We start from the raw sequence: 25,889 nt of genomic DNA on the forward strand, positions 1-25,889 counted from the left end.
TAAGTGATCTGCATTTTAACACAGAAGAAAGCATTCTGGAACAAACTCCCAGTGTTCAAAGGTCATATAACAACCAGAGCACAGTCATGGGATGTGCACGGACTCAGATTTTGGTTAGGATGTTAGGAGCAGTCACTTAGTCTGGGTCAAGCCGTCCATTCTCCAGGTCCTCAGGCATGCTCAATAGAGAAGCAGCCTGGACAGGTGATCAAGGCCACCTGAGCAGCCACTGCAGGAGGATGCCCCCTGCTGCACAGCAAAGCTGATGACACCAGACTCTCTTAGGGTCTCATTTAGAATCTCAGGGTCTTTCCTGCAGCAACTGCAAATGTGGAGACACTGTCTAATGCACACCTGGACATCTCAGAGAAGTCTTCACAGGCACACACAGAACGCAGCTTTGCTGAAGCCAGGCTACAGGACCTGGATGCTCATGGCTGTTTTTTTCTTCCCTTCCTCTTTTATCCCTTCTTTTCTTCATCCTTGACCTCAGCATCTTCAGAGAGAGGAACTGGACTGTATGGAAGGAGACTAGAGTCCCCCTCTCTCAGTTGCGTCCTGTGTGTGCAGACACAATGAGCTGACCTTCTACCCATGCAGATGGGACAAGCACTAGTTGAGTCTGCTGCCGTGACTACACTTAGATAATAACCTTAAAACTGGAAGGACTGTGACTAAGAATACAATTTAAAATCCAATTTTAAATACTTAGGAGTTTTGAAATGAGAACCAAGAGCAGAGTCCCAGATTTCCCGAGTCAGATCAGGGAACCTCCAGCGCTGTGCTGAGTACCATTTCTCCTTTGCCTCCAGACTCTGCATCATGAACACTCTGTCTGAAGCAAATGGCACCTTTGCCATCCACCTTTTAAAGATCCTTTGTCAAAACAACCCTTCGAAAAATGTATGTTACTCTCCTGTGAGCATCTCCTCTGCTCTAGCTATGGTCCTCTTGGGGGCAAAGGGAGACACTGCAGTCCAGATATCTCAGGTAAGTTCCCTGTCACCTGACACCTGTTTTACTTGCCTAAGAGTTGCTGAGAAGGGAGGGTGGGAAAATTCACACACTATTTCATGGGCCAGGGGCTAAAGAGGCATTAATAAAAAGTCTCCTGTTGGTGTAGGAGGTCCTTCTGTATTTGTGTTGTTCTCATTGTGAGCTGCCCTGTGTGAACTGGGAAATGAACCTTGGTCCTCTGGACAAGCAACCAGTGATTTTAGCTATTGAGCCATCTCTCCTGCCTCCTCGATATGATTTCTTTAAAGGTAATACATTTCTTGAGTAACAACTTGGAGAAAACTTTCAAAATTGTGTCCAAACTTCACTTACATAACAAAGGAAATATAATTTCTTGCTAAGCCTGGTGGTACAGGACTTTAATTCTGGCTACTACAGAGACTGAGTCAGGAGGATACCAAGTCCTAGGCTTACCTGGGTAACTTAGTTTCAAATGAAAATTTGGGTGTTTTGTGTGTGTGTGTGTGTGTGTGTGTGTGTGTGTGTGTGTGTGTGTGTGTGTAGGAAGTGTGCTGTGATTGATTATAACTCAGTGGTAGAGCTAACATGCTTGAGGCCATAGATTCGGTCCAAAAACTGAAATGAGCGGGGAAAAAAAAGTTGTTGAATTTATTTAAATACAGGTTGCTGAGATCTATATTATTTTTAGAGGAACAGACTTTGTAATTATTCATTGGCAAGTGTAGACAAAGACTGCTTATTTATTTCCCGGCTGCCCAGACCCAAAATAATCACACTATATTAATAAAAAAACTATATTAACTGCAATACTGTTTGTCCTGTAGCTTAAGCATAATTCTAGCTAGCTCTTATACCTTAAATTAACCCATTTCTATTATTTTATATTTTACCATGAGGCTCATGGTTTACTGGCAAGGCTCCTTTTGTGGTTACATGGCATCTCTCTGACTTTGTCTGCTATCTCTCTATACCACTGTTCTGATTTCCCACCTGGCTTTGTTCTGCTAAGTCATTGGCCAAAACAACTTCTTTATTAAACAATGATAATAAAATATATTCACAACATACTGAGGGGGATCCCACATCAGACAAGTGTGGTAGTTTGAACGTAATTGGCTCCCATAAACTTATAGGAAGTGGCACTATAAGTATACCACTATAAGTGGCACTACTGGGAGGTGTGGCCTTGTTGAAGGTGGTGTGGTCTTCTTGCAGGAAGTATTTCACTGTGGGGTCAGGCTTTGAGATTTCTTTTGCTGAATTTCACTCATGGTCACAGTCCATTTCCTGTTGCCTGCAAGATGTAGGACTCTCAGATATTTCTCCAGTACCATGTCTGCCTGCACAATGCCATGTCCCATCATGATGATAATGAACGGAACCTCTGAACAGTAAGCAAGCCACCCCCAATTAAATGTTTTCCTTTAAAAGAATTGGTGTGATCATGGTGTCTCTTCACAGCAATAGAAACCCTAACTAAAATAGCAAGGAAGGTTAATTCCTGTCTTTAACTGTTTCAGCACCAACCTATCTTGCATCAGAGCTTGTATACTTCACTGCCTGAGCCATCTCTGCCTGAGCCATCTCTTCAGCTTGCAAATTCCATTTGCAACCAAAATCTTTCATCACTGCACTCATAATATTTCATTCTTCTTCTTCACAGACACTTGGTTTAAACACAGACGAAGACATTCATCAGCACTTCCAGTGGCTTCTCCATATCCTGAGCAAGCCCAACAAAAAGTACTTACTTAAAATGGCCAACAGACTCTTTGCAGAGAATACTTGTGAATTCCTCCCAGTAAGTTGTACCAAGCAGAATGATAACCATTTTATTCAAATACTTGTTGCTATAGATCCCAGGAGAAGGACCCTATAGAACTTGAGAAAATTAAGAAACAACTTCTAGTCATTGTGATGGTACACATCTATAATATCTGCATTTAGAGAGTTGGGACAGGAGGGCCATGAGTACTTGGCCAACCTAGGCTATATAGTGAGACTCAACTACCTAAACTTCTTCAAAGACAAATTCTTCAATGATACCTTGAAATATTTTAAAATTGACTGCTGTTAATTTTTATTTATTCATGTCTAGTTTATCCCCTTGCAAAGATCTAGCATATATAGAATTTTCTTGCTTTGTGCAATATATATATATGTGTATATATATATATATATATATATATACACACACACACACACACACACACACACACACATTTTAGGTATTTTTTCATGCCCCAGTATTCAGAATGTTGACATGCTTGGTGACATTATATTTTCCAATGTTATTTTTCTGAACATTTTCTCTCCAAAGACCTTTAAGGAGTCCTGTCTTCAGTTCTACCACTCGGAGCTGGAGCAGCTGTCCTTTGCCAAAGCTCCAGAGGAGTCCAGGAAGCACATAAACACGTGGGTCTGCAAACAGACTGAAGGTCAGAATTTCAAGATATTTCACACCCCACATTCTTGCCCTTTCCATCCACCGCTTTCACTTCTTTCTCTTAACTTTTCCCTTCTCCCACCATGGACTAATCTCACTGTTATTTCAGAGAGTCAGAGAGATGCAGACTAGCTAGGCCACATAGTATAATTTAGACAGCTGTGAATTCATGGAGGTCCTACTCAGACACTTAGATTTTAAAAACAGAGTTATTTGTATATTTCTTCAGGACAGAGGGGCTGATACAAATCTCATCAGAATTCATGGGCCTGAATTCCAGTCTAACAATTTATATTAAAAGACACAAGTTGGTGGCAGGTCAAGGGATTCCACCATCTCTGAGATGGAAATTCATGGGTAGACCTTCCCCATAATCTTGACCTGGGGTTGCATCTTCCTATAATGTGTTCCTGTGGTCCCTACCACCTTTACCACTGAAGAGGATCCCTGTTTCTGCTTCCTCATATCCTGCCTCAGATTCCTTGGTGAAACTAGCCTTGACTTCCACCGAAGATATTCTGTCTGGATACTCAGTTACACTGACCTAAAAGAGCCTCCCATTTGGGGTTGAATCTTTTTTGTTTTATTTCAGAGATGACATGTTCCAGCATTTGTCTTTGAGATCATTTGTATCATTGTCTGATATTTAAGCCTTTCAGATGTCTCTGTACTACTAGGTACATTCCTGTTTCTGCTAATAGAAAGACAGTAAGATTGAGAATCTTTTCTTAAAAACTCAGCAGTTGTTTGTGAATTTCTTGTTGGAGTCTTTACCTCCTATGCAATCTTGATGTCATAATAAGGTTTATGATATAATAAGGTTAATAAGGTTTCTCTTGGACATTGAATAGTTACCCCTCACTAGAGGAGAAGGGAATCTGTCCTTTACTGAATTATCTCTTCCAGGGATAGACAGTACTCCAAAGTATAGAGTAGTAATACCTCCTCCAAAGAACTAAACATAACAGGAAGTGCTAGATGAGATGTTGTATTTAACACTAGTGTATTAGTCAGAGTACTATAGAGGAACAGAATGAGTACACGCTATTGAGGGGATTTAATTGGCACACACAATACAGACTGAGTAGTCAGACAGTAGCCATCTGCATGGAGAGAAGCCGAGAACTGGTAGCTGCTCAGTCTATGAGGCTGGAGACCTTATCAGTTTTAATCTGGCATTAGAAGGCAAGGGAAGTCCAGACAGACATTAGTCTTAGTCTACAAGAAGGCCAAACCAATTGAATTCGAATGTCAGATGAAAATGACAGGTGCAGTGATGTGAAAAAAACCAGATGCACTGACCAGCAAGGACTGAAGGCAGGTGGATAGAAACAGTGCTGCTTCTCTCTGTCCTTTATAGATGGGCAGCACAGGAAGGCATTGCCCACTCTGGGGAGCGTCCTCTCCATTAGTTACTCTTTCTGAGAACTGTCCTCGTATACCTGCCCAGAGACATGTCTCTTGATTGATTATAAACCCCAATCAAGCAGACAACCAACAATTAGCACCCAGTGGGTAATCAGCCCCTTTTAACCCCCTCCCCATTCTACCCCTTCCACATTTTCTGCTTGTTTCCTTCTCCATCCTGGAGTCACTTTTGCTGCTTTTTCCAAACCTGCCCTCACTGAGAGACATGGAAGTCTGTCGCCACCCTCACTTTGCCGTGGACCTCCAGGGGGTGTGGCCCCGTCATACATGAGTGCCGCTGTCGCTTTTTATGTGTTTTTTTTTTTTAAAAAAAAAATATTTTCAGCCCAGTTCAGCAAATTTGAAAGCATAATGCTTGAATCTGCCCAGATGTCACATCAGCTGATTTCTCCCACGTGTATAAAATGAACCTGAATGAAGTCTCTGCTCTTTCAAAAGGGAAAATTCTGGAGTTGCTGTCAGGAGGCTCAGTTGATTCAGAAACCAGGCTGGTTTTTGTCAATGCCTTATACTTCAAAGGGCGGTGGCGGCGACAGTTTAACCTAGATTCCACAAAGGAAATGCCCTTTAAAATAAACCAGGTAAGGAATAGTATACAAAAGTCCATGCCAGTGTGACAAAGAAATAGCATGAAAATGTGTAACCATGAATTTGTAGCTCTGGGGCTCGTTGGTAGAAATCACATGTTCTGTGTTGGGTACTGGACTTGACCTTTAGCCCAGAAAGAAAGAAAACAAGAAAATACATAAAATCATTTGAAACATGTTTATGAATGGAAGGTTAAGCTCAGTTAAAGATGTTAGGAATAAAGGACATTTACTATCCATGGTTTTTTGCTTTCTGTTGCTGGATTATACAGCATCTGATAATTTCTCATAAAACCATTGTTTCTACCTCATATAGAAACTAAATTTTCCATTAGCTTCAAGAATGCCGAAACTTACAGGAGTACAATTTATGTATGCAGTATGATATGCAAAGTAAAAAGAAATATACAAAATTTATTTGACAGAGTAATTTTAGTTAAAATAAACATTATAAATTATTAGTCAAGTTATCATTATTATCAATTATAGCTTTCTAATATTAAAACATAGTTATTTAAATTTCAGTCTTAATTAGAATTTAAGTTGAGTTAAAGGAGATATTAGAATAGTTTGCCCAATATCTATACAAGTATAACTGGAACCTTATGAATGTTAAAATCCCTATTTCCTTTTTAATAGCAACAGTATTTTTAAAACTTTGTAAGCACTCAGGAGGCAGAGGCAGGCAGATCTCTGTGAGTTTGAGGCCAGTCTGGTCTACAAGAGCTAGTTCCAGGACAGGCTCCAAAGCTACAGAAAAACCCTGTCTCTAAAAACCAAACCAGAACAAAACAAAACAAAACAAAACAAAAACAAAAACAAAAACAAAAAACAAAAAACTTTATTTAAAAAAGTGGTTCTCTTAATTTAATCTTTATTATGGATTATCTGTATCAAATTTGTGTATTTAATGTACCACTGTAATTAAAATCTTTCCATGTGTACCACTTCTATAGTTAAAATATACCAAAGGACTATAAGAACTGAAAGAACTGGATTAAATCATAGAAAGACACATGAGGTTCTTCCAGAGGGTCACTAACTTTTAAAAGGCTGGCGGGAACTTTCTTTCTGTGATGGGTCATCAGACTGTAAATGTGTTCACAAAGAAACATGAAAATCTGTCTAGACAGCCCACAGCTTGTAATTTAACTGGGATTTTGTTTCTGATTGGCTCTCAGGATGTAGCTCCACCCTAAGCCTGTGAGTTCTGTGCTCTGGAGCTTTCTGCTTGGTGTTGGATTAGAAGGTTCTGAGCCATCATGAACCTTTGCACTCACTTGTGTGCTCCTCTTGCCAGGCTGTTTTCTGAGAGGATGCTTCTGCCTGCAGTCCCATTGAAACCATTATGAATGTATTCCAGTCTGGTCGAGAAAATTTTTTCTGTTATTTATATGCTGTTTCATTAGCTATAATTGTTGACCCTATTAGATGATCAACATTCTACATGTGATATAATGGTCACCTTTCCATTAGAGTAACAAACTATCTGAGCTAGTCAATGTAAAAGGAGAAAATATTTATTTTGGCGCATGGTTCCAGAGGTTTCAGTCTGGGTCAGTTGGTCCAATCAACCAATTGTGGTGGTAGTGGAAATGCATGATGGAGGCTTGTTCACCTCACAGCAGCCAGGAAGCAAAAGAAAGAAACAAAAAGGGGCCATGGTGTCAATATTCCCTCCAGGAGTTCCCCTTCTTCAATATTTAACTTTCTGCCATTAGATCCTAAACCCTAAAGATCTGTCCAATTCCCAATAGAGAATTTCCCTGTAGAGAAAGGCCTTTGTGGAACATTGGATTCAACTAGTACTTAAAGATTAATATTTGAATGACACATGTCTTTTTCTGAATAACTTATCATTTTCTCCAAGTAAATCATTGTCCTGGTTATTGTTTTAGCGACTTGACACAAATAAGAGCCATTTGAAAAGAAAGAATCTACTTTGAGAAATTGCCTCCATAAGATTTGTCTAGTGTAATGAGTATTTCTCTGTCCTTTCAGCCATCTTCCAAATAATGACATGGAGATTTTTTTTATTAATATTTGTTCTTAAATATCTCTTGTAACTTAAATTAACCCATTTATATATGTTTTATCATGTGATGGTGCATCTTTTACATCTCTTACTTCTTGTTTCCTTTCTCTCTTGGCTAGTGACTCCACCACTTCCTCTTCCCAGAATTCTCTCTCTCTGCCCAGATGTCATGCCTATACCTCTTGCCTAGCTATTGGCCATTTAGCTCTTTATTGTGCTAATCACCACAATACATTTTCACATAGGGTTCAAATAGCCTACAATAGCCTAGAGGCAAGTCTGTTTAGTATTTCTTATTTAATGATTGGTGTGAACCCAGCACACTGTGGGCAGTGCCAACCCTGGGAATGTGGTCATAGCTGTGGAAGAAAGCAGGCTGAGAAAGCCATGGGGAACAAGTCAATATGAAGCCCTCCTCCATGGCTTCTGCCTGAGCTCCTACTCTGACTTCTGTCAGTGATAGAATGTGACCTGAGAGTTGTAAGAGAAAATAAACCCTTTCTTCCCCAAGGTCATGGTGTTTTATCAAAACTGTAGAAACCCTATCTACAACAGTTCCATATCTGCTTACAACAATTACTTTTTATAAAAGCACAGAGCAGCTGGCAGACATTGACTAAGGGTCAATGAATACTGTTTTCATTGTGAGTGCTAAAAACATTTCTGACATTAACCGCACGCTCATTTGGAAAAACTCTGACCTCTCTCAATGATCTTTTATGTCCTTGATTTGTGTGTTCAGAGGGAGGAAGGAACAGTGCAGATGATGTGTCAGGAAGACACGTTTAACCACGCCTACGTGGATGAGGTACAGGCACAGGTGCTGGAGATGCCCTATAAAGGCAAGGAGCTGAGCTTGGTGATTCTGCTCCCGGATAATGGTGTGGACCTCAGCAAGGTGAGGCAAGAGAGTCCTTAGCAGTCACCACTCCGAATGTCTGTGTGAAGACTGTCTTTCCTCATTACAAACAGAACTCAATGCTTTTACTTTTCCAACTTCCATTTGAGAGCTTGGACTTATAAACTCAGCTGTAGCATGAATAATAAAATCTCAGAGACAGATATTGGGGTTCAGTCTAAAGATCAGAAGAGCAAAACAGCCAGCCACTGGTTCTTACCTCTACCTCAGACTGAAATGGCAATCCTACCTCCATGAAGCTTCAGAAAGAGACTGACTGAGACCTTTCTCCTCCTGTCATATATTCCTCTCTAGTGCTGGGATTAGAGGTGTGTGTCACTACTGCCTGGTCTGTATGGTTGACCAGTATGGCCATTTTACTCTCTGATCTTCAGGTAAGCTTCATTTATTAAAATACAAATGAAATATCTCTACACTCAACTCCAAGCTGTGTTCAGGCACTGGGATTTGTGATCCAAGTTGTGTCCAAAATTCCCATTGTGGGCAGTGTGATCTTGCCATATGATACAACAACATCCTAGAATGGGCAATGGCTACCTAATAGGATGAAATGGAAGCAACTCAGATAGTAAACTTAGCACAGTGCTTGGAACTTGGTCCCCCCTTCACAAATATTAACTCACTCATATCTTTGTTAATATATTATTTTATTATCTGAGAACATAAAACAGATAAAAAATTAAGGCAATAGAGAGGAAGAGGAGGGATGCAGCTGGGGAGGGCAGAGTTAGGCACATCATTATGACACATCTTGGTCTTGTATTAGGGTGTCCCACATTGTGTCAGCTATCTGATGAATGTGCATGACCTAAGGGGTCTATGTAAGCAGAATGGCTCCCCTGGCTCTTCCCATCCAGCTCCCCAACTGTGGTATCGCTTCTCTGGTGTTAGTTAGTTTTAATCACTGGCAAAATACCCAACATGAATAACATAGGAAAGAAAAAATTTCTTTTGGCTCACAATTTCAGAGAGCTCAATTCAAGTTACCTGGCCCACCAATGGTTTCCATGGTGACAGGTACATGTGGGAGAGTCTACAGGACATAAACCAGTAGCAGAGAAAGGAAAAGGGACAAAGCACCGATAATGACCTTTAGAGGAACACCAATAGGAACTACTTCGTTCATGCAGCTAAATTTATCTAAAATTTTAGCTGCCTCCCAAACAAGGTTTCAGAATATGATACTTTTGGTGTAATTTCATATTTGAGAAACAGTAACTCAAAGGAGCAAATCTTGGATAGCTATCCCTTTTGGTGTTGCTCACATTAAATCTTTTTTCCCCCAGTTTCCAATAGTTATTTTAGCAGCAATGATTTACAACTTCAAAACTAAGTCTAGTAAAGAAACAAAAGCAAACACAATCTAAACCATAATCAACTATCAGAATGACAGATGTCTTAGAAGGGATTTAGGAGAGGACAACCAGATCTTCCTACCCCTCTCCTTGCTTGGCCTCCATGCTCATGAGTGAAGCCACACACAGGCTAGCAGGACAGTGGACCCTCACACTGCCTGGCCATGTGAAAAGGCAGTGCCCCTGTAGGGTGATGGAGGGCTCTGTGAGCGAGGAATGCCTATAAGCCTCTGGGTAAAACCTCAGCTGTGAATCTGATAGTATCTAATTCTTCTTTGTCAGGTGGAAAACAATCTCACTTTTGAGAAATTAACAGCCTGGACTAATCCAGTCATTATGAAGAGCACTAAAGTTTTGGTTTTGCTTCCAAAATTTAAACTGCAAGATGATTATGACATGAAGTCTGTGTTTCAGCACTTGGGAATTGTGGATGTCTTCCAAGGCAGCAAGGCTGACTTATCAGGAATGTCTCTAGAGACAGACCTGTGTGTGTCCAAGTTCGTTCACAAGAGTGTTGTGGTGGTCGGTGAAGACGGCATGGGCCCAGCACCCTCGGTCAATGTAGTTAGACCAGTGTTGTGTCTGGAAGACCCTGTCCGAGTTTTCTGTGTGGACCATCCCTTCTTGTTCTTCATCAGGCACAAGAAAACCAATAGTCTCTTGTTCTGTGGCAGGTTCGCATACCCTGTTGTATTTAGGAGACAAACAAATTCCACAAGCTAGCCAACAAAGGTCTCTGCACAGACAGTCCATGCCAGTTAAATACACTGTGCTTTCTTGGCTCCTCCACTCCAGCTCCCACCTTCCATAACCTGTCTGAATCATAAAAAATGTTTTTGTGGCCGGGCAGTGGTGGCGCACGCCTTTAATCCCAGCACTCGGGAGGCAGAGGCAGGCGGATCTCTGTGAGTTCGAGGCCAGCCTGGTCTACAAGAGCTAGTTCCAGGACAGGCTCTAAAAAAAAAAAAAAAGCTGCAGAGAAACCCTGTCTCGGAAAACAAAACAAAAAAAAATGTTTTTGTGGATGCCAGTGCAGAGTTTCTAGTGATTATCCTGTAAGTCACATTTTAAATTTGTCTTCTTTGCTGTCCACTACTCAGCAGCTATGAGCCCAACACTGTGTTGGGTTTGGAGACAGATACAAATAGTGTGGTCTCGTTTTCAACTTACCTAGCTGTCTTGACAGTTAGCTTGGATTACTCTATGTTTCCCTTGCAGAAGTTGTAATTCTGTAGACTATTGTGCTTCTCCAACACCAACTGTGACAACTAATTTCTATGTAAAGGCCATTTCAAAGTAAATTTTGTTTTCTCAACCAAGCATGTTGCATTTTGAATTGTATTTGGAGTTCTTAAGGTGGTTTTCTTTACCTGTTAACTTTCTGTACTTTGAATACTCCTTCAACTAGACTCCATAGTCATCAGTGTCCATGGATATATCTAACTATGCCACATAACCCAGGCTTGGCACTTGAAGGCAGTTATAAGTGATTTCGCTGTCAGGAGTGTTTATCATGAACTATTGTGGGCCATGAGGCAACTACAACTTGTAGCAATTGATAATTCAGATGTCAACCCACTTGAGAAATTATTCCCAGATGGAGGAATCCTGCCTGGCAAAGCCTGCAGGGCCACTGATTCTGAAAACGGTTGTTTTCATCTGTAATTTTGCTTGTGCAATAACAGCAATATCTCCCCATTACCATGAATTTTCATGTAATGTGTAACTGTAATCTCATGATTATATTTCAGTCTTATGGGCACACATATTTGTGGATGGTTGTCAGGGTGCAGTGCTAGCCCGGACCATAAGTTATTTCTCTACCAGACCCCAACATAAACTATCTCTCTCTGGACTGGCCTGGAGGAGAGAGGAACAAAGACATGACTCACATGACTTTATCAGGAGGGAGATTCTCAGTGGTTTCTCATGAAGTCCTGAGTTTGCGTCCTGAAGAATTTCTCTGTTTATTCTCCAAATAGCCTTTATACCAAAACTTAACTTAGGGGAAATGTAACACCCGATTCTGTGTTACCCCCTCGGTACAGTTTGCACGCCACTGTACCTTAAGCGAGTCGGACAAGGGCCTGGAGATTGAAAGAACACACAAAGAGACCTGGGTCATTCGGAAGGAGATCAGCTGAATGCCGTTTATTTAGCCTTGGGGAAAATCTTATATACCCCACTCCTGCCCAAGGAATTCCACCCAGGCAGGTGGGAAATTACCATACCAACAATAGAGTCAACAATGCCATACAGCAAATCACCAGGCGGGGCAGAGGGAACACAGGAACAAACAGAATGCTTAGTCATCTGACCAGAAACTGTCCTCAAGATGAGCCCCAGGAACAAGGGCAGACCCGGGCCCTACAGGGAAATACATTAGCATTCTGTCTCCTAGGTAACCAGGTGAGTGGCTTTTTGTCATGTCTGCATCTACCTGTCTGCTCTGTATGCTCTCTGTCATGCAGGCTTGAATCAGCATCTCTATAACACATCCTCCAAATTACAAATAAAGGAGCAGCAACACCCTGACCTTTTGTTAGGGCAGTGACAGCCTGCTTGGCAGGATACATGACCCATCTCAAGTGTGGCCTATGGCTTGATGGCTTGGCTGCCATGCCATATAGAAATATAGGCCTACAATCCACTCTCACTTATTAATTTTAATAAAACCTGTGCTTTGCAACATGACAGACATATCACACCTGGTTTGGGCAAAGACCTCTCCATTTACCCAAATTTTCCCATCTTTGGAACAGGCATTCATATATGCAAGCTCCTGTCTTAGGCATCTGGGAAGAAGAAGCTTCAAACCTGTCACTGACTTCTGATCTCTGTAAAGAATGTAAAGAAGAGAGATTAATGGAGAGAGATACGTTTTGGGCTCTGTATCTTGGAGCCATGCTTTCTTGTCAGGATAAATTATAATACTTTATGAATAACCATGCTCCTAAAGGCTATAGTCTCCTATTTAAAGGAGAGAGCTACAAACTGTTAAGTTTTGCTCCATATCTTCAAATAATACCTGTGTCCTTGAGAATTTTCCTGGTAGTTTTTTTTACTATCAAGTTGCTAATGAATCTCTCTCTCCATATATATATATATGCTTGGGAATTTGTAATGGCAGAAGAAGTAGAATAAATATATAGTGATAGAAATTAAAATGTGTAAGAAATAGATTGAGAAGAAATAAGATGGAGAAGTAAAAGAAGAAGAAAAAGAATGTAGAGTAATTAGAACAATAATAAATCAGAACAGTATTGTAACAGAGAACTGGAATGAGAATTGAGACAGAGAATTAGAGCAAAGAAATTATAAACAATTATGGCAAAATAATTATGGTAGAAGCAGTAGAATCAGGAGAAAAAATAAAGAGCACATGAATAGAAAGAATGCATATGAGAAAATTCTTTTTCTATAGTCTTCAGACTTTAGTTACTATGCTTATTGTGGCTTCTCTTTTTGAACCCTGAGTGAAGGCCATGAAAGTTTTCAATATTTTACTATGTAAGAAAGACATAATGGGGCTGGAGTGTTGGAGCCTGCTTCCTGGGTACCTGGCAGTGGGAGGGGAGTACAAAAAGTATTGAGGAAATAGAAGATGAAAGAAACTGAGTCCTTCATGAAAATCTTCCATATTTAGCCCCACAATGGACGCCACTTGTCAGAGCCTGTCAGTGAGTCAATGGGTACCTGTGGGAAGGCACAAGGAGCAAGGGTTGAGGAAGTGGCAGGTGGAAGCTGAGATAGAGACACAGGATAGATCTGGGAGGTCTGTTAGCCACACCAAAAAGCTCAGAGTTTATTTCAGAATTTGCCTTTATTCAGATTAAGAGCTGAAGGCAGGACAAAGAGCAGTACAGTAACCACCCCACTGCACTCTCCTTGGGAGGAAGCACAAGCAGGCTCACTATCTACCATGTGAGTCCTGGTAGCAGCAAGCAGTTTCTCTTTCTATCTGGATGCGCCTCCAGCTGGCATTCACCAACCTGTGCAATAGATCATGAGTTCTTTCCCATGGGTTTAATCAGAACTTTCTCACAGCTATCAAGGAGACTGAATCAAGCAAGCTTGAACTCAAATGACTTATAAGTCAGAATAGACTCCAGATGGAAACTGAGCCACTTTTGGGCTTCACACACTGGAGGAATGGTTTAGAAGTTCGGGCAACTTGCTTTTCTAGCAGAGGACCCAAGTCAACATTCCACTAGCCATTGGCTGCTCAAAACCTTTTGGAATTCTAGTTTTACAGATGCTGATGCTGTCTTTCAGCTTCAGCGGGCTCCTGTATGCACATGACGCATGCATCCACAACCAGACTCACATACATACAAATAAATTTTAAAATAAACTTTCAATAAAAAGTACTGTATTAATGGTTGGATAGCACCTATTATTGTATCCTTTTATTGCATCTACTTTTGTAAGAAAACCAATAGTATCGAGAGAGGAATTTACGTGCCTGTCAGTGACATGCCAATGCCATTTTTCATCCCCTTTCGAACACGTTGTATAACCATCAAGCAGTCACTCTCCATCCTTCCTTTCTCTGTGTGTAACCACCTCTTCTCTCGGTGTCTGTATATTTACCTATTCTGGTCATTTTAAATAGACTTTCTCTTTTTGCTTCTTGGTAATGTCCTTTGTTACACATACATTGATTTTTTTTTAACAAAGTCCTACTCATTTAATATTGTTTTTGTCACTCAGCCTACACCTGCCACAACTTAGAACCCTACTGCCAAATTTAAGGTCACACAGAACTGCTTCTATCTTTTCCTCCAAGGATTTCCTGGCTTGTGACTAACCTATTTAGGTCACTGATGCAGTTTGAATTGAATTTTATATAGGGTGTGGGGGAGGAGCCCAATGTGGTTCTTTTAGATATGGACAACCAGTTGTTCCAGTGCTTGTAATTGTTTTTGAATTGAAGATAGTGCTGATGGCCAATGAAAAGGAAAAATCATGCTTCAACAACTGGGATAGGGTAGACTGAGAAAATATCAGAAATCAGCAGGAAATGGTGGACAGATAAAAGTTTGTGTAGCCCAGGAGCATCAGAGATGGCTAGGTAAGTGACGATATGGGCTTTGATAGCCCCGCAGAAGGGGGTTTCCTAATGGGGCACTTGAAAGACAAATAGGCAAGGTTACAGACACAGAACATAAGCACACAAAGTTGTTCATAACAGTCTCCTGAAACAATGATACTGTTGCAGATGGCCATAGCTATATAGTCATAACAAGGTAGTAACAGCAAGGTAGTCGGGAGATTGTCATCACAAGAAGAACATAGAAGATAGTCATAAGAGGTAATCATAACAAAGTGGTCATGGAAAGGTAGTTATAACAATAGATGGTCTGATCAAAAGGCCACCTTAAAAGCAAACAGCAAGGCCCCATTTATAGGGTCTCCTCTTGTAAGTCATAGAAACCTTTCTGTTACATCTTTTTTGGTTTTATTGGATCCTGATCTAGGAGTGTAGGTGTATCTGACAAGAACAATAATCCCCTGCTGGGGAAACAAGCATCTGATTTCTTGGTAGTTTTGCATGAACCACCAGGGTTTTTTTTTTTTTTTCAGACAGCCTTAGAACCCTGGAGAGTCCCTGGTGAAATTGGAAGCTAAGAAATGGGGGAGTCCTGGCACCCAAACACCCATTGGTAGGATTTCAACACCTAGGAAACACAACAGAGTCAAGAAACACTGAAAATGTTCTGCCATAATGGTATCCAAGAGATTGGATAGGCCCTTTGTGAGGCATTGTGTATCACTGGTTACATAGAACTGCTGGGGCTTGTGTTATGATTTTAGCCAAACCAGCATGGCACTTCTGGGTTCCAGGGCCACACATGTGTGGACAAGCCCTCAGACAAAAATACCTTGTTGCCCCAGGGACTTTAAAAGGTCCTGCATGACCCACATGCAGCATGGTTGCTTCACCTACGTATGACACAAGTACATAAGCCCTTGCACGCATGCATGAGCTCCGTCATCTGTGTATGACATAGCCACATCATCCCCCTGTACACATGTGTTAGGCAGACTTTAAAAGCTGGACGTACCATCTTCAGCTCTCTCTCTCTACACAATGACCATCACCAGGCCTGCACACGTCTCTTCTAATAAACTCCTAAACAGGTTTGTTGGTTTGTTGCATGTTTCATGCTTCCTTCTCACTTGCTCCAGGTAATTTCACTGGTGCCGTGAGACGAGGGGCAGGGATCCAGAACCAGGTATTTTTTTCACCACAACCACGTGTTCCATCTGCCTGAGCATGACCTCTATGCACACCAGTGGCTTTGGTGTTGAGTTTTCCCCTTCCAGCCCCCAATCACAGCCTTCCTGACCTTTGCTGACATTCACCTCTGGTTGCTTCCCATAGCTAAAAATGTGACTGGACCACCCAGGGTTAGTCCTCCTGCACTACCACAGCACACACTGAGCAGTGTGTTCACCTTGTGGCCCGGCGTCCCTCGCGTTTTTCTTTTTCTGTTTCTTTGCTTTTCTTTTGGACAGTGGTCCCAGCTATGAGTGGAGCGGCCCCTAGTCTCTCTGGCTTCCAAGTCACCTGTACTGGAGCCAGTCAGACTTCAACACCTGCCTGTAGAGAAGAAAAGTCTTCCTATAGGCTTTGTGGTGTCACCACAGTTACACACCCTGCCTTTAGAGAGGAGACATCTTTCTGTAAGCCTTGTGATGTCGCCATTCTCACGGGTTTTCACAATTTCAGCTATGGGAAGCAAGCCCTCCAAGACCATCAGTCTAACCTCCTCCTGGTGTGGCTTTTAGAGGCCCTAAAACCCCAGGCCTTAATGCCCTACTTACAGATTCTTACACTTGTCCATCTTTGTTCAAAAAAAAATATGGCCTTGTTACAATTTATATAACAAATTAAAGTGGCCACCTAATGGTACCTTTAATTTCAATATTCTACGTGAGCTTTCTAACTACTGTCAGCTGAACCTCACCACTCAGGGATGGGCACCCTGCATATGTACTTTAGTGGCTGCTGAGCTTCTGATTCATGAGTCAAAGAAACTAACCTTTGGGTCACCCACCACTGTCTTCTCCCACCACAATCTGCCCCATCTCTTAACTTACAAAGGCTTACAAACCTTATCCCCTCCCTCCTGGAGGGAGTTCTTTCCCTCCAGGTGGCACTAGTACAAGATACCACACTCACTTTTCAATCCTGCCCACCCCTTAATATCTCAAATCTCCTACCTCAACCCAGCATTAATTATTCCCCATCTCATTCCTACATGGAAACCTTAGAGGATCTACTGCCCCACCCCTCACATATACAGGAGGGAAAACGGTCCCAGGCCACTTATACCTGATACACAGGTGGCAGCTCCTTTTTATGTGAAAGGACCCATAGAGCAGGCTATGCCATAGTGTCAGATACTGGGGTGGTGAAGGCACAGGCTCTCCCTGCCCATACCACCAGTCAGTAGGCTGAATTAATAGCCCTTACCCATGCCTTCCAGTTAGCAAAGGGACAAGCTTTAAATGTTTACACAGACTCCAAATATGTTTTTCATATCCTCCTGTCCCATGCAGCTATCTGGAAGGAGCTTGGGCTTCTTAGGACAGAAAGAGTATATATAACTAACTCAGGTTACATTATAGACTTGTTAAAAACCTCCCATCTCCCCAAAGCTATAGGAATTATTCACTGTTGGTCTCATCAGACCAATGGTTCTATTATTTCCAAGGGAAATAACCAGGCTGACCAAGCAGCATTCCAGAGCCCAAACCTACCTCAGTCACCTCAGGGGGTTTGTACAGTATAGCCCACATTCTTCAGACACCCCCTGACACCCAGCAAATTCTGTCCTATCTACATCAGCTCTTTCTTCCTAATAGCAAAGCTCTGATTCATTTTGTCAATGCTCACCTCCAACCCACCCCGGAGGACTTAGAGTTCTTAAAAGCTATCACTGTCTCTTGTCAAATCTGTCAAAAGTCAGATCCCAAGACCAAATGTTGTAGCTTCCCTTTTCCCACCCACCAGGCCAGGGGCTCCCTTCCAGGGACTGACTGGCAGCTTGATTTTACTCATATGCCCAAGGTCAGAAGAGTTAAATATCTCCTGGTCTTGGTGGATACAATGTCTGGGTGGATTGAAGCGTTTCCCACCGCTAATAAGAGGGCCAAGACAGTTTCTGATGCTCTTCTCTGAGAAATTATCCCCCAGTTTGGAATCCCAGCCTCTCTTCAGTTGGATAATGACCCAGAATTTACTTCCCAGATTTTTCAAACTTTGTCTAAGGCTCTTAACATTCCCTAGCATTTTCATATTCCATTCCACCCTCAGTCTTCAGGGATTTTTAACAACAACTCATTACCTCAACCATGTGCCAATTCATGCCTACAGCCAATTAAAATGGAGGATCAGGTACTATTCTCTCCCCCAGACCAATGCCCCTCACACCTTTCCTCTAAATGGCAGGGCCCCTTTAAAGTAATTCTTAAAACTTTCACAGCTGCCAAGCTTGAGGGACTTCCTCATTAGATCCGCTTGCCCCACCTTAAACCTTTTACTCTTCCAGCTCAAGATATTCCCTCATATATGGTAACTCAAACAGCGTCCTGCTCCCTTAAGTTGCAAAGGACAACAAGATCAGCCACTTTTTCTCCAGTTCCAGAAAAATAAGTCTCGTCACCATACTCTACTCTCCTGTGCCAACTCCATATACTCTTCCTTTTCCTCTTTCTCCTACCTGCTTTATCAACTTCTCTATATCTCCAATGTCATGCTTAAATTTCCAGTTAACCACTCAGCTGTTATTACAGGGACCATCATTAAACACAGAGCCAGAGGTACAAGGACTGCCAACAGCCCAGGTGGTAAGAAACAGTAATGAGTTTGGGGACGTTCATAGCCCCAAACTCACAAAACAGACTTTAACATAACAGGTTTATCACTGACTATAGCAGTGTCCCCTGGATGTTAAGGTAATACCATGATGCCAAAGAGAACAAGTGCCTCAAGATTTGCTTCAGCTCCAGGGGACCAATTGAACCTATTTAAATGGACCAGATTCTCCCTGAATAAGTATCATTTAATTCTTCCCTTATCATTCCTGGTCTTGGGAACTTCTGGGAAATTCCCTTCTCCATCCCCCAAACCCCTCCATCTTCCAACTTGGGACTCCCTTCCCTCAATCACTAGGATCTGAAATTTTTCCAGGCATAATTTTCTGCCTTTTCAGCATCTTGTGAGGTACAAACTGCCAGCCAACCAGTTCTACAGATCCTAAAAAAACACAAAAGTATTCATCCACCCCAGGATGTGGTCAAGCACCTCAGCTCTCCGATGCCCACAAAATCAGCAGGAAGCAGTCACAGGAGACCTTACGATGCCCCATTCCCACCCATTAAAGACCCGAAGCTCCCCAAATTTTTATAATAAACCAAAAGGGTAGAATGTTATGATTTTAGCCAACCAGCATGGCTGGCACTTCTGGGTTCCAGGGCCACACATGTATGGACAAGCCCTCGGGCAAAAATACCTAGGCACCCTGGGGAACTTAAAAGGCCCTGTATGATCCACGTGCAGCATTGTATCACCTACTTATGACTCAACTACATAAGCCCTTGCACGCATGTGTGAGCTCCGTTGTCTGTGTATGATGTAGCCATGTCATTCCCCTGTATGCATGTGCTAGGTAGCTTTAAAAGCTGGACGCGCCATCTTCAGCTCTCTCTCTGCACACTGACTTCACCAGGCCTGTACACATCTCTAATAAACTCCTAAGTTTGTTTGTTGCATGTTTCATGCTTCCTTCTCACTCGTGCCAGGTAAAATACAGATACAAGTTATTAAGGTGTGTACCTGCAAGTTATAAAGATGTGAGAACAAGTGTATGGCATCAGATTTCTCTCTCATGCTGTCTTTCATAGACTTAAAGATGCTTTTCATTATGCAAATATATCTGTCACAGTCATTCTGATATAAACTTGCTACTCTTTAAAACTTATGTTTTCACAAACCCAAAAAATTCTTGTGAGTTCCAGGGAGCTGAATTAAAGGGTCCAACTTAAATAGGTCAGATACATCCTTCTCAATTGCCTGGTTCTAAATGTTTTTTCCTAAACTTTGTCCTCTGTTCTGCCAATACCTTAAACAGTTGTAAGAGACATCAGACATTCCCATACCACAAACAGCAGACAGGAGCAAAGAGACTAGCTATGCCAAGATGTGACCAGCACCCAGTTTTCTCAGGTTCCATCCCCCCAGATGGTACACACAAATAAGTAAGAAGCAGTCTTGAGAATCTGCCATCCCAATTCCTTTAACCTGTTATACCTAACCTCCCGCCTTCTTATTATAAAACAGAGATGGGAATGTAATGGTTTGTCCTGTCCTTTTAAGAGACAAGCCCTACCCACTCCTTCTCCGGTCCCTGAGGCAAGCAGATCTTCCTTTTGCTTCTAGCATGAGTCTTCCCTTTTTGTCTCCCTCCAGAAGAGGCAGCCTCTCTTCTTTTCTTCCTTCTCCCCACTTTTCCCCCTCTCTGTGTGTGTCTATGTGTTTCTCTCTCTCTCTCTCTCTCCCTCTCTCTCTCTCTCTCTCTCTCTCTGCTCTTCTCCCTTCTCCCCTTTCCCTTTCCCCTCCATAACCCACTAAATAAATATCCAACCTCACTCTGCATGGTATGTGCCTATCTGTCTCTGTCTCTCACCCACCACAGCTGTGGCTCCTTATGGGACCAGATGACCCACCGACCAGTTCTCACATAACATGTGGCTGCCTGCCCAGGACCCACTGGCCCTCATGACCCACGGGCCACTTAAGGACCTGCAGTGTTTTATTTTTTACCATAATAGCTTGCCTTCCAGGGGGTGTCACACAGGTTCTGTACCCATCACTTGCTGTAGTGAAATATTTCCTCTTTTTCACCAAGGGCAGGATTTTTGAGGAGATAAAAGTGTAATCACCAGCTATTTCAATACCAACATAGAAAGGAGGATATGCATTTAGACAAAGCCAGTATTCTTTAGTAAAATCAGGTTTAGAGGCATTCATCACTTAGAAGCACTTATAAATCAAGTCCCATGAAGGGTATTGGCTATATGAAGACTCTTGACCCTGAGGGGTGGTTCCCAAGAAGACTCCTGGTTCTTATTCTTTTGGCTGTCACTATAAAAGGCAAGCCATGCCACTCCTGCTACCTCTGACCTTCCGTTGCCATCTTAGAATTTCTTCTTACTGTCCCCTTTCACGTGTACAAGCATCTCTGTCTATCCCTGCCCCCCCCCTCCTTTAATAAATGCTTAGCTTTATGCCTATTTTCTGTGTCTATGTGCCTTTTACCTGCGGCCTGTTTACATGCACCCACCTGCTGTTGGGAACCCGCTGCAGCTTGGCTCGCCCGGCCACATGGCCCGCCACCATCACTGCTCGGGTCACCGCTCTGGGACCAGCAGCCATCTCTGCCTTGGGACTGGCTGCTCGCGAGTCTGCCGCCTGCCTACAGCTGCCGCCTGGGACTTCATAGCATTTAGGAAAAAGAAGAACACTGGTGTCTGGCTTCCTCCTGAAAGTCTGGTGATTGGATCCTCCTGAGGTATCAAAACTGGATTGTGCCCTATTGCCACTGGGTGGTTTGTCTGAACCTCTAATCTAATAGTGAAGAGGGCCTCTGGGATTGGCCCAAGACAAGGTCCAGGGCCATCATATATTTGAATACCCCAGGTTTTACCAGTAGTCCATTCCTCAATAAGTCCATTTTCCTTGATCAGTAAATTTTATCCTGAGAGGGTTACATTTCTCTCTTCCATAGAACCCACAACCCACATCATATATACCTTGTTGTACAGTGATCAGATCATCTCTTACTGATGGTGTCTACCAAATAGATCCAGTATTCACACATTTCCAAGATGCACAGAAATAAGATACAGCTCCCCCATGATTATTCCAGGTCTAGGTGGCCAGGAAATTGTAGTGAGGAGCTGCGGGCTGCTTCCTGCCGCCAGACTCTCAGCCACCTGGCTAGCTTATGCCCCGAAATAACAACACATAAACTGTATTCATTTAAACACAACCTGGCCCATTAGTTTCAGCCTCTTACTCACATCTTGACTAACCCATATCTAATAATCTGTGTAGCACCACAAAGTGGTGTCTTACCAGGAAATATTCAGCATGTCTGATCTGGTGGCTGGCTTCATGGCATCTGTTCCACTGAGGAGAGGCATGGTGATTGCCCAAGGCATCTGCCTCACTTCCCTCCTTCCCAGCATTCTGTTTTGTCTACTCCACCCACCTATGTTCTAACCTATCAGGCCAAGCAGTTTCTTTATTAATTAACAAATGAAACAACAGATAGATAGAAACACTCCTACATCAGGAAATGAAGAAGCAGCCTCAGCATACAAAATGGGGTGATGTGGGATTCCCCTCTGTATGCTGTGAATATATTTTATTACCATTGGTTAATAAAGAAGCAGCTTTGGACCTTTGGCCAGGTAGAATAGAGCAAGGCAGGAATTCCAGGCAAAGATAGAGGAGAAAAGAAAGCAGAGTCAAGGAGATGCCACATAGCTGCTGAAATAGACAGACACCCCAGGACCTTACCAGTAAACCATGACTTGTGGTAAAATACAAAATAATAGGAATGGGTTAATTTAAGATGTAAGAGTTAGTTAACAAGAAGCCTGAACTAATAAGTCAATCCATGTTTTAACTAATATAATTTCTATGTTATTGTTTGGGTCTGGGTGGCTGGAAAACAAACAAGCATTCTCTACCTACAGAAAGAGACACTGTGTTAGAAAATACAAGGATAAAGATAGACAGTAACTATGGGCCAACTGCTTCAATGATGTGGTACCAGAGCCAAAAGTGTCCCCAAGAACACTAAGACAGATGATGATCTCATTGTTGGTCAAAGCAGAGAATCTAGGACAGTTAAAATCTCCCTCAGGGTAAAGAACACAGGGTGACTAAGGAAGCAGATACTGCACGTAAATGACCCAACCTTTCCCTCAAGCAAGGTGAGAAAGAAAGCCACAAGCTGAAGTCCCTTCAGCTGTCACGCCTGCTGGGTCAGGGGTTAGAAGACAAATGGTGTGAGCAGCCTCTGTGGACACATGGAGTCAAGCAACAAAAAATGATCTCCCTGGAGAAACCAATGGTACCAGAAAACTTCTGGGAGGAAGAGATTTGTGGAAAGCTGAGTATCCATAAACCAGGAAGGAGAGCACATGGAGAGGAAGGCTTTCTAGACTGAGTGTGACATAGGGAGTGGGAAACTGAGTCAGCTCCCTGGCTCAGAAATGACCTTCGGGAGAACTAGCTGTGTGCTCCTGTAGATGGTGTGAGCTGATCTTGTGTTTGTGAAGTCTCTAATGGTTCTCTTTCCCAGCAAGGCATCTTTATATGGTGAAATCTGTTTATGTGTCTTGGTTCCATAGATTCATTAGTTATAGCACTAATACCTTTTCCTTAAATAAACAAAGCTGCCAGTAAATCTAAGCTCAGATGGTTGCTCCTTGAGGTACAGTCAGTGCCACGGTTCTAGCTACCCTGTTGGTCACTCTGTGTTCCTGGAGGCCGCTCAGTGCTCCCAGGCTTCGTTCTGCTCCTCTGGAGTTTGCTGTCTCAGGCCTGCTCTAGCCTAGGTTTTTGGCTCAGACCTGTTTCTATAAATGTCCTGGGTCTGAATCGACTCCTGTTCTCATGGAATTTACTTTTGATGTTCTTCTTTTGCGGCGTGGGGTGTATCGCGGAGCCGGAGGAAGGGAGACCCAGGACGTGACCACGTGCGTGGGAGGGATGTTTATTAAGGGAAGGGGGGGTGCTCCACAGTGCGGGTCAAGGGAGGGAGGAAAAAGAGGGAAAAAGATAGAGAGATAGAGAGAGAAAGAGAGAGAGAGAGAGCGAGAGAGAGAGAGCAAGAGAGAGAGAGGGAGGGAGAGAGAGAGAGGGGGGGGGGAGGGCGCGTGTGCACACGCAAAAGGGGGCAGTGAAAAGAGAGGGAAGAGATTCAGGATGACTCCAAGAGACCAGAGGTCGCTGGGAGTGGGCGTGGAAAGGGGCGGGGACCAAAAGAATAACATTCCCGGGTATTTCTTACAATAAAAAGCAAAATATTAGACATCACAGTTTGAAGGAATTGGGGCGGCGAATTCTCAAGACTGCTTCCGGCTGATTGTGGGCGTCGTCTTTGGGGGGGGGACCCGAGAGAAGGCTGGGTGCTGGTCACATCCTGGCATAGCTGGTCTCTTTGCTTCTGACAGCCAGTCCCAGGCAGAGATGGCTGCCAGTCCCTGAGCAGTGGCTGGTCCCAGGCAGGGAGACACATGGTAGGAGGGCAGAAGACAGAGACATGGTGAGGTTGAATATTTATTCAGGTCAGGGGAGTTATGAAGGGGGAAGGGGGAGGGAGAGAGAGAGAGAGACAGAGAGAGAGACAGAGAGAGACAGAGAAGGGGAAGCAGAGAAGTGGGGAGAGAGGCAGAAGCGAAGCTGCCTCTCCGAGAGGAAGATGGAAAAGAGAGTGAGCTCAGGCCGGAAGCTGAAGATCAGCCTGCCTCAGCGGATGGGGAGGGAATGGGCGTGGCTTGTCTCTTAAAGGGACAGGGACCAAAACCATAACAACTTTCTCAGGCCTGCTCTGGCCTGGGTAACTGGCTAAGTCCCACTCCCGTGTAGCTTATAGCCTCAGTCCTGCTCTGGCCTAGGTCACTCCCTGATCCAGTCCTGCTTCCACAAATGACCCTGGTCTGGATCTGCTCCTACTCTCATGGAGTTCACTGTCCCAGGTCTGTTCTTTGCATCCTATGAACTTACTCCCATGATACCCTGCCCACCAGAGACCTAAGGTTCTCACTAGATTATTTTTTCTCCAGGACCCATGTGTTTCCCAACCCCCAACTGTCCCAACCAAGCAGAGGCCAGACCTGGATGAGGTCAGGTCATTTCCTCTTCCCCTAGCCTGGGGCTGTGATCATGAAGTCCACACCCTGCAGAGAATAAAGAGGCTTTCTGGACAGGGTAGGCAGCAAAGCAGCACTCTGGGACATCAAGCCTTGAACACTGTGCTGGGAGACTGTGATATTGGCAGGTGAGGGTATCTGGCTCAGTCCAGGGTTGTGGGTGATGTAGAGGCTACCTTTAGAAGGCCAAAACTGAGTCCAGGAATGGAATCCTAGGACCTTAGAATTAGAAGGGATAGAGGAAAGGTAGTGTCTAGTGGGTTTTTATACAGGTGACTTCTCTAGAAACCCCGGCTGGACAGTGGTAGCAACGCTGATCTTATTGCCGGGGCCCTGGAGCTGTATTGATCCATCTCAGTCAGGAATAGGTAGAGCAGAATCTCAGTGGACTTCTCCACTGTCCTCTGTCCTGCTTCCTCTCAGGTCCTACCACCTAGCCCATTTGACTAACTCTGCCCTCTACTCAAGGATCTGCAAAAATAATTTCTCTTACTTCTGGGCCCTTTTAGAGCTACAGGCTCTACTCCAATCTGAGCACTGCTCATTTCTCCTCTTAAAATGGCACATGTTGACTGTGATCCCAAAATTTATCCTGAGCATGCTTCAAGCACTTAGCATCAGGGTGCCAGACATCTCCTTTTCCTTGGGAGAACTTACATGGTTGGGAGAACAATCAGTAAGAGAAAGGAATGCATTTGACACTGTCTAATGCACACCTGAACATCTCAGAGGAGTCTTCACAGGCACACACAGAACGCAGCTTTGCTGAAGTCAGGCCAGAAGACCTAGATACATATAGCTGTTTTTTTCTTCCCTTCCTCTTCTCTTCCTCCTCCTCTTTATCTTCATCTTCACCATCTTCAGAGAGAGGAACTGGATTGTATGGGCATATTCCAGAGTCCACCTCTCTCAGCTGTGTTCTGTGTGTGCAGTCCTGATGATCTGACCTTCTATATATGCATATGGGACAGATACTAGTTTGGTCTGCTTCCATGACCACACCTAGATAATAACCTTAAAATTGGAAGGACTGTGACTGAAAATAAAACTTAAATTTGAAATATTAAGTACTTAGGAGTTTTGAAATGAGAACCAAGAGTAGAGTCCCAGATTTCCCGAGTCAGATCAGGGAACCTCCAGCGCTGTGTTGAGTACCATTTCTCCTTTGCCTCCAGACTGCATC

At 43.2% G+C, this 25,889-nt stretch overlaps 1 protein-coding gene across 1 annotated transcript; it reads left to right on the forward strand.

Moving 5' to 3' along the window:
* The first annotated feature begins 822 nt into the window (after positions 1-822).
* LOC119817117 (serpin B9-like) lies at positions 823-10,471 on the forward strand. The gene is made up of 6 exons (XM_038334312.1): positions 823-990; positions 2,642-2,779; positions 3,299-3,416; positions 5,291-5,433; positions 8,217-8,372; positions 10,031-10,471. The coding sequence occupies exons 1-6, from the start codon at positions 823-825 to the stop codon at positions 10,469-10,471; spliced, it is 1,164 nt and encodes a 387-aa protein (XP_038190240.1).
* Positions 10,472-25,889: the final 15,418 nt, after the last annotated feature.

The sequence above is a fragment of the Arvicola amphibius genome, chromosome 6, assembly GCF_903992535.2.
Source record: "Arvicola amphibius chromosome 6, mArvAmp1.2, whole genome shotgun sequence".
Lineage (NCBI taxonomy): Eukaryota > Metazoa > Chordata > Mammalia > Rodentia > Cricetidae > Arvicola > Arvicola amphibius.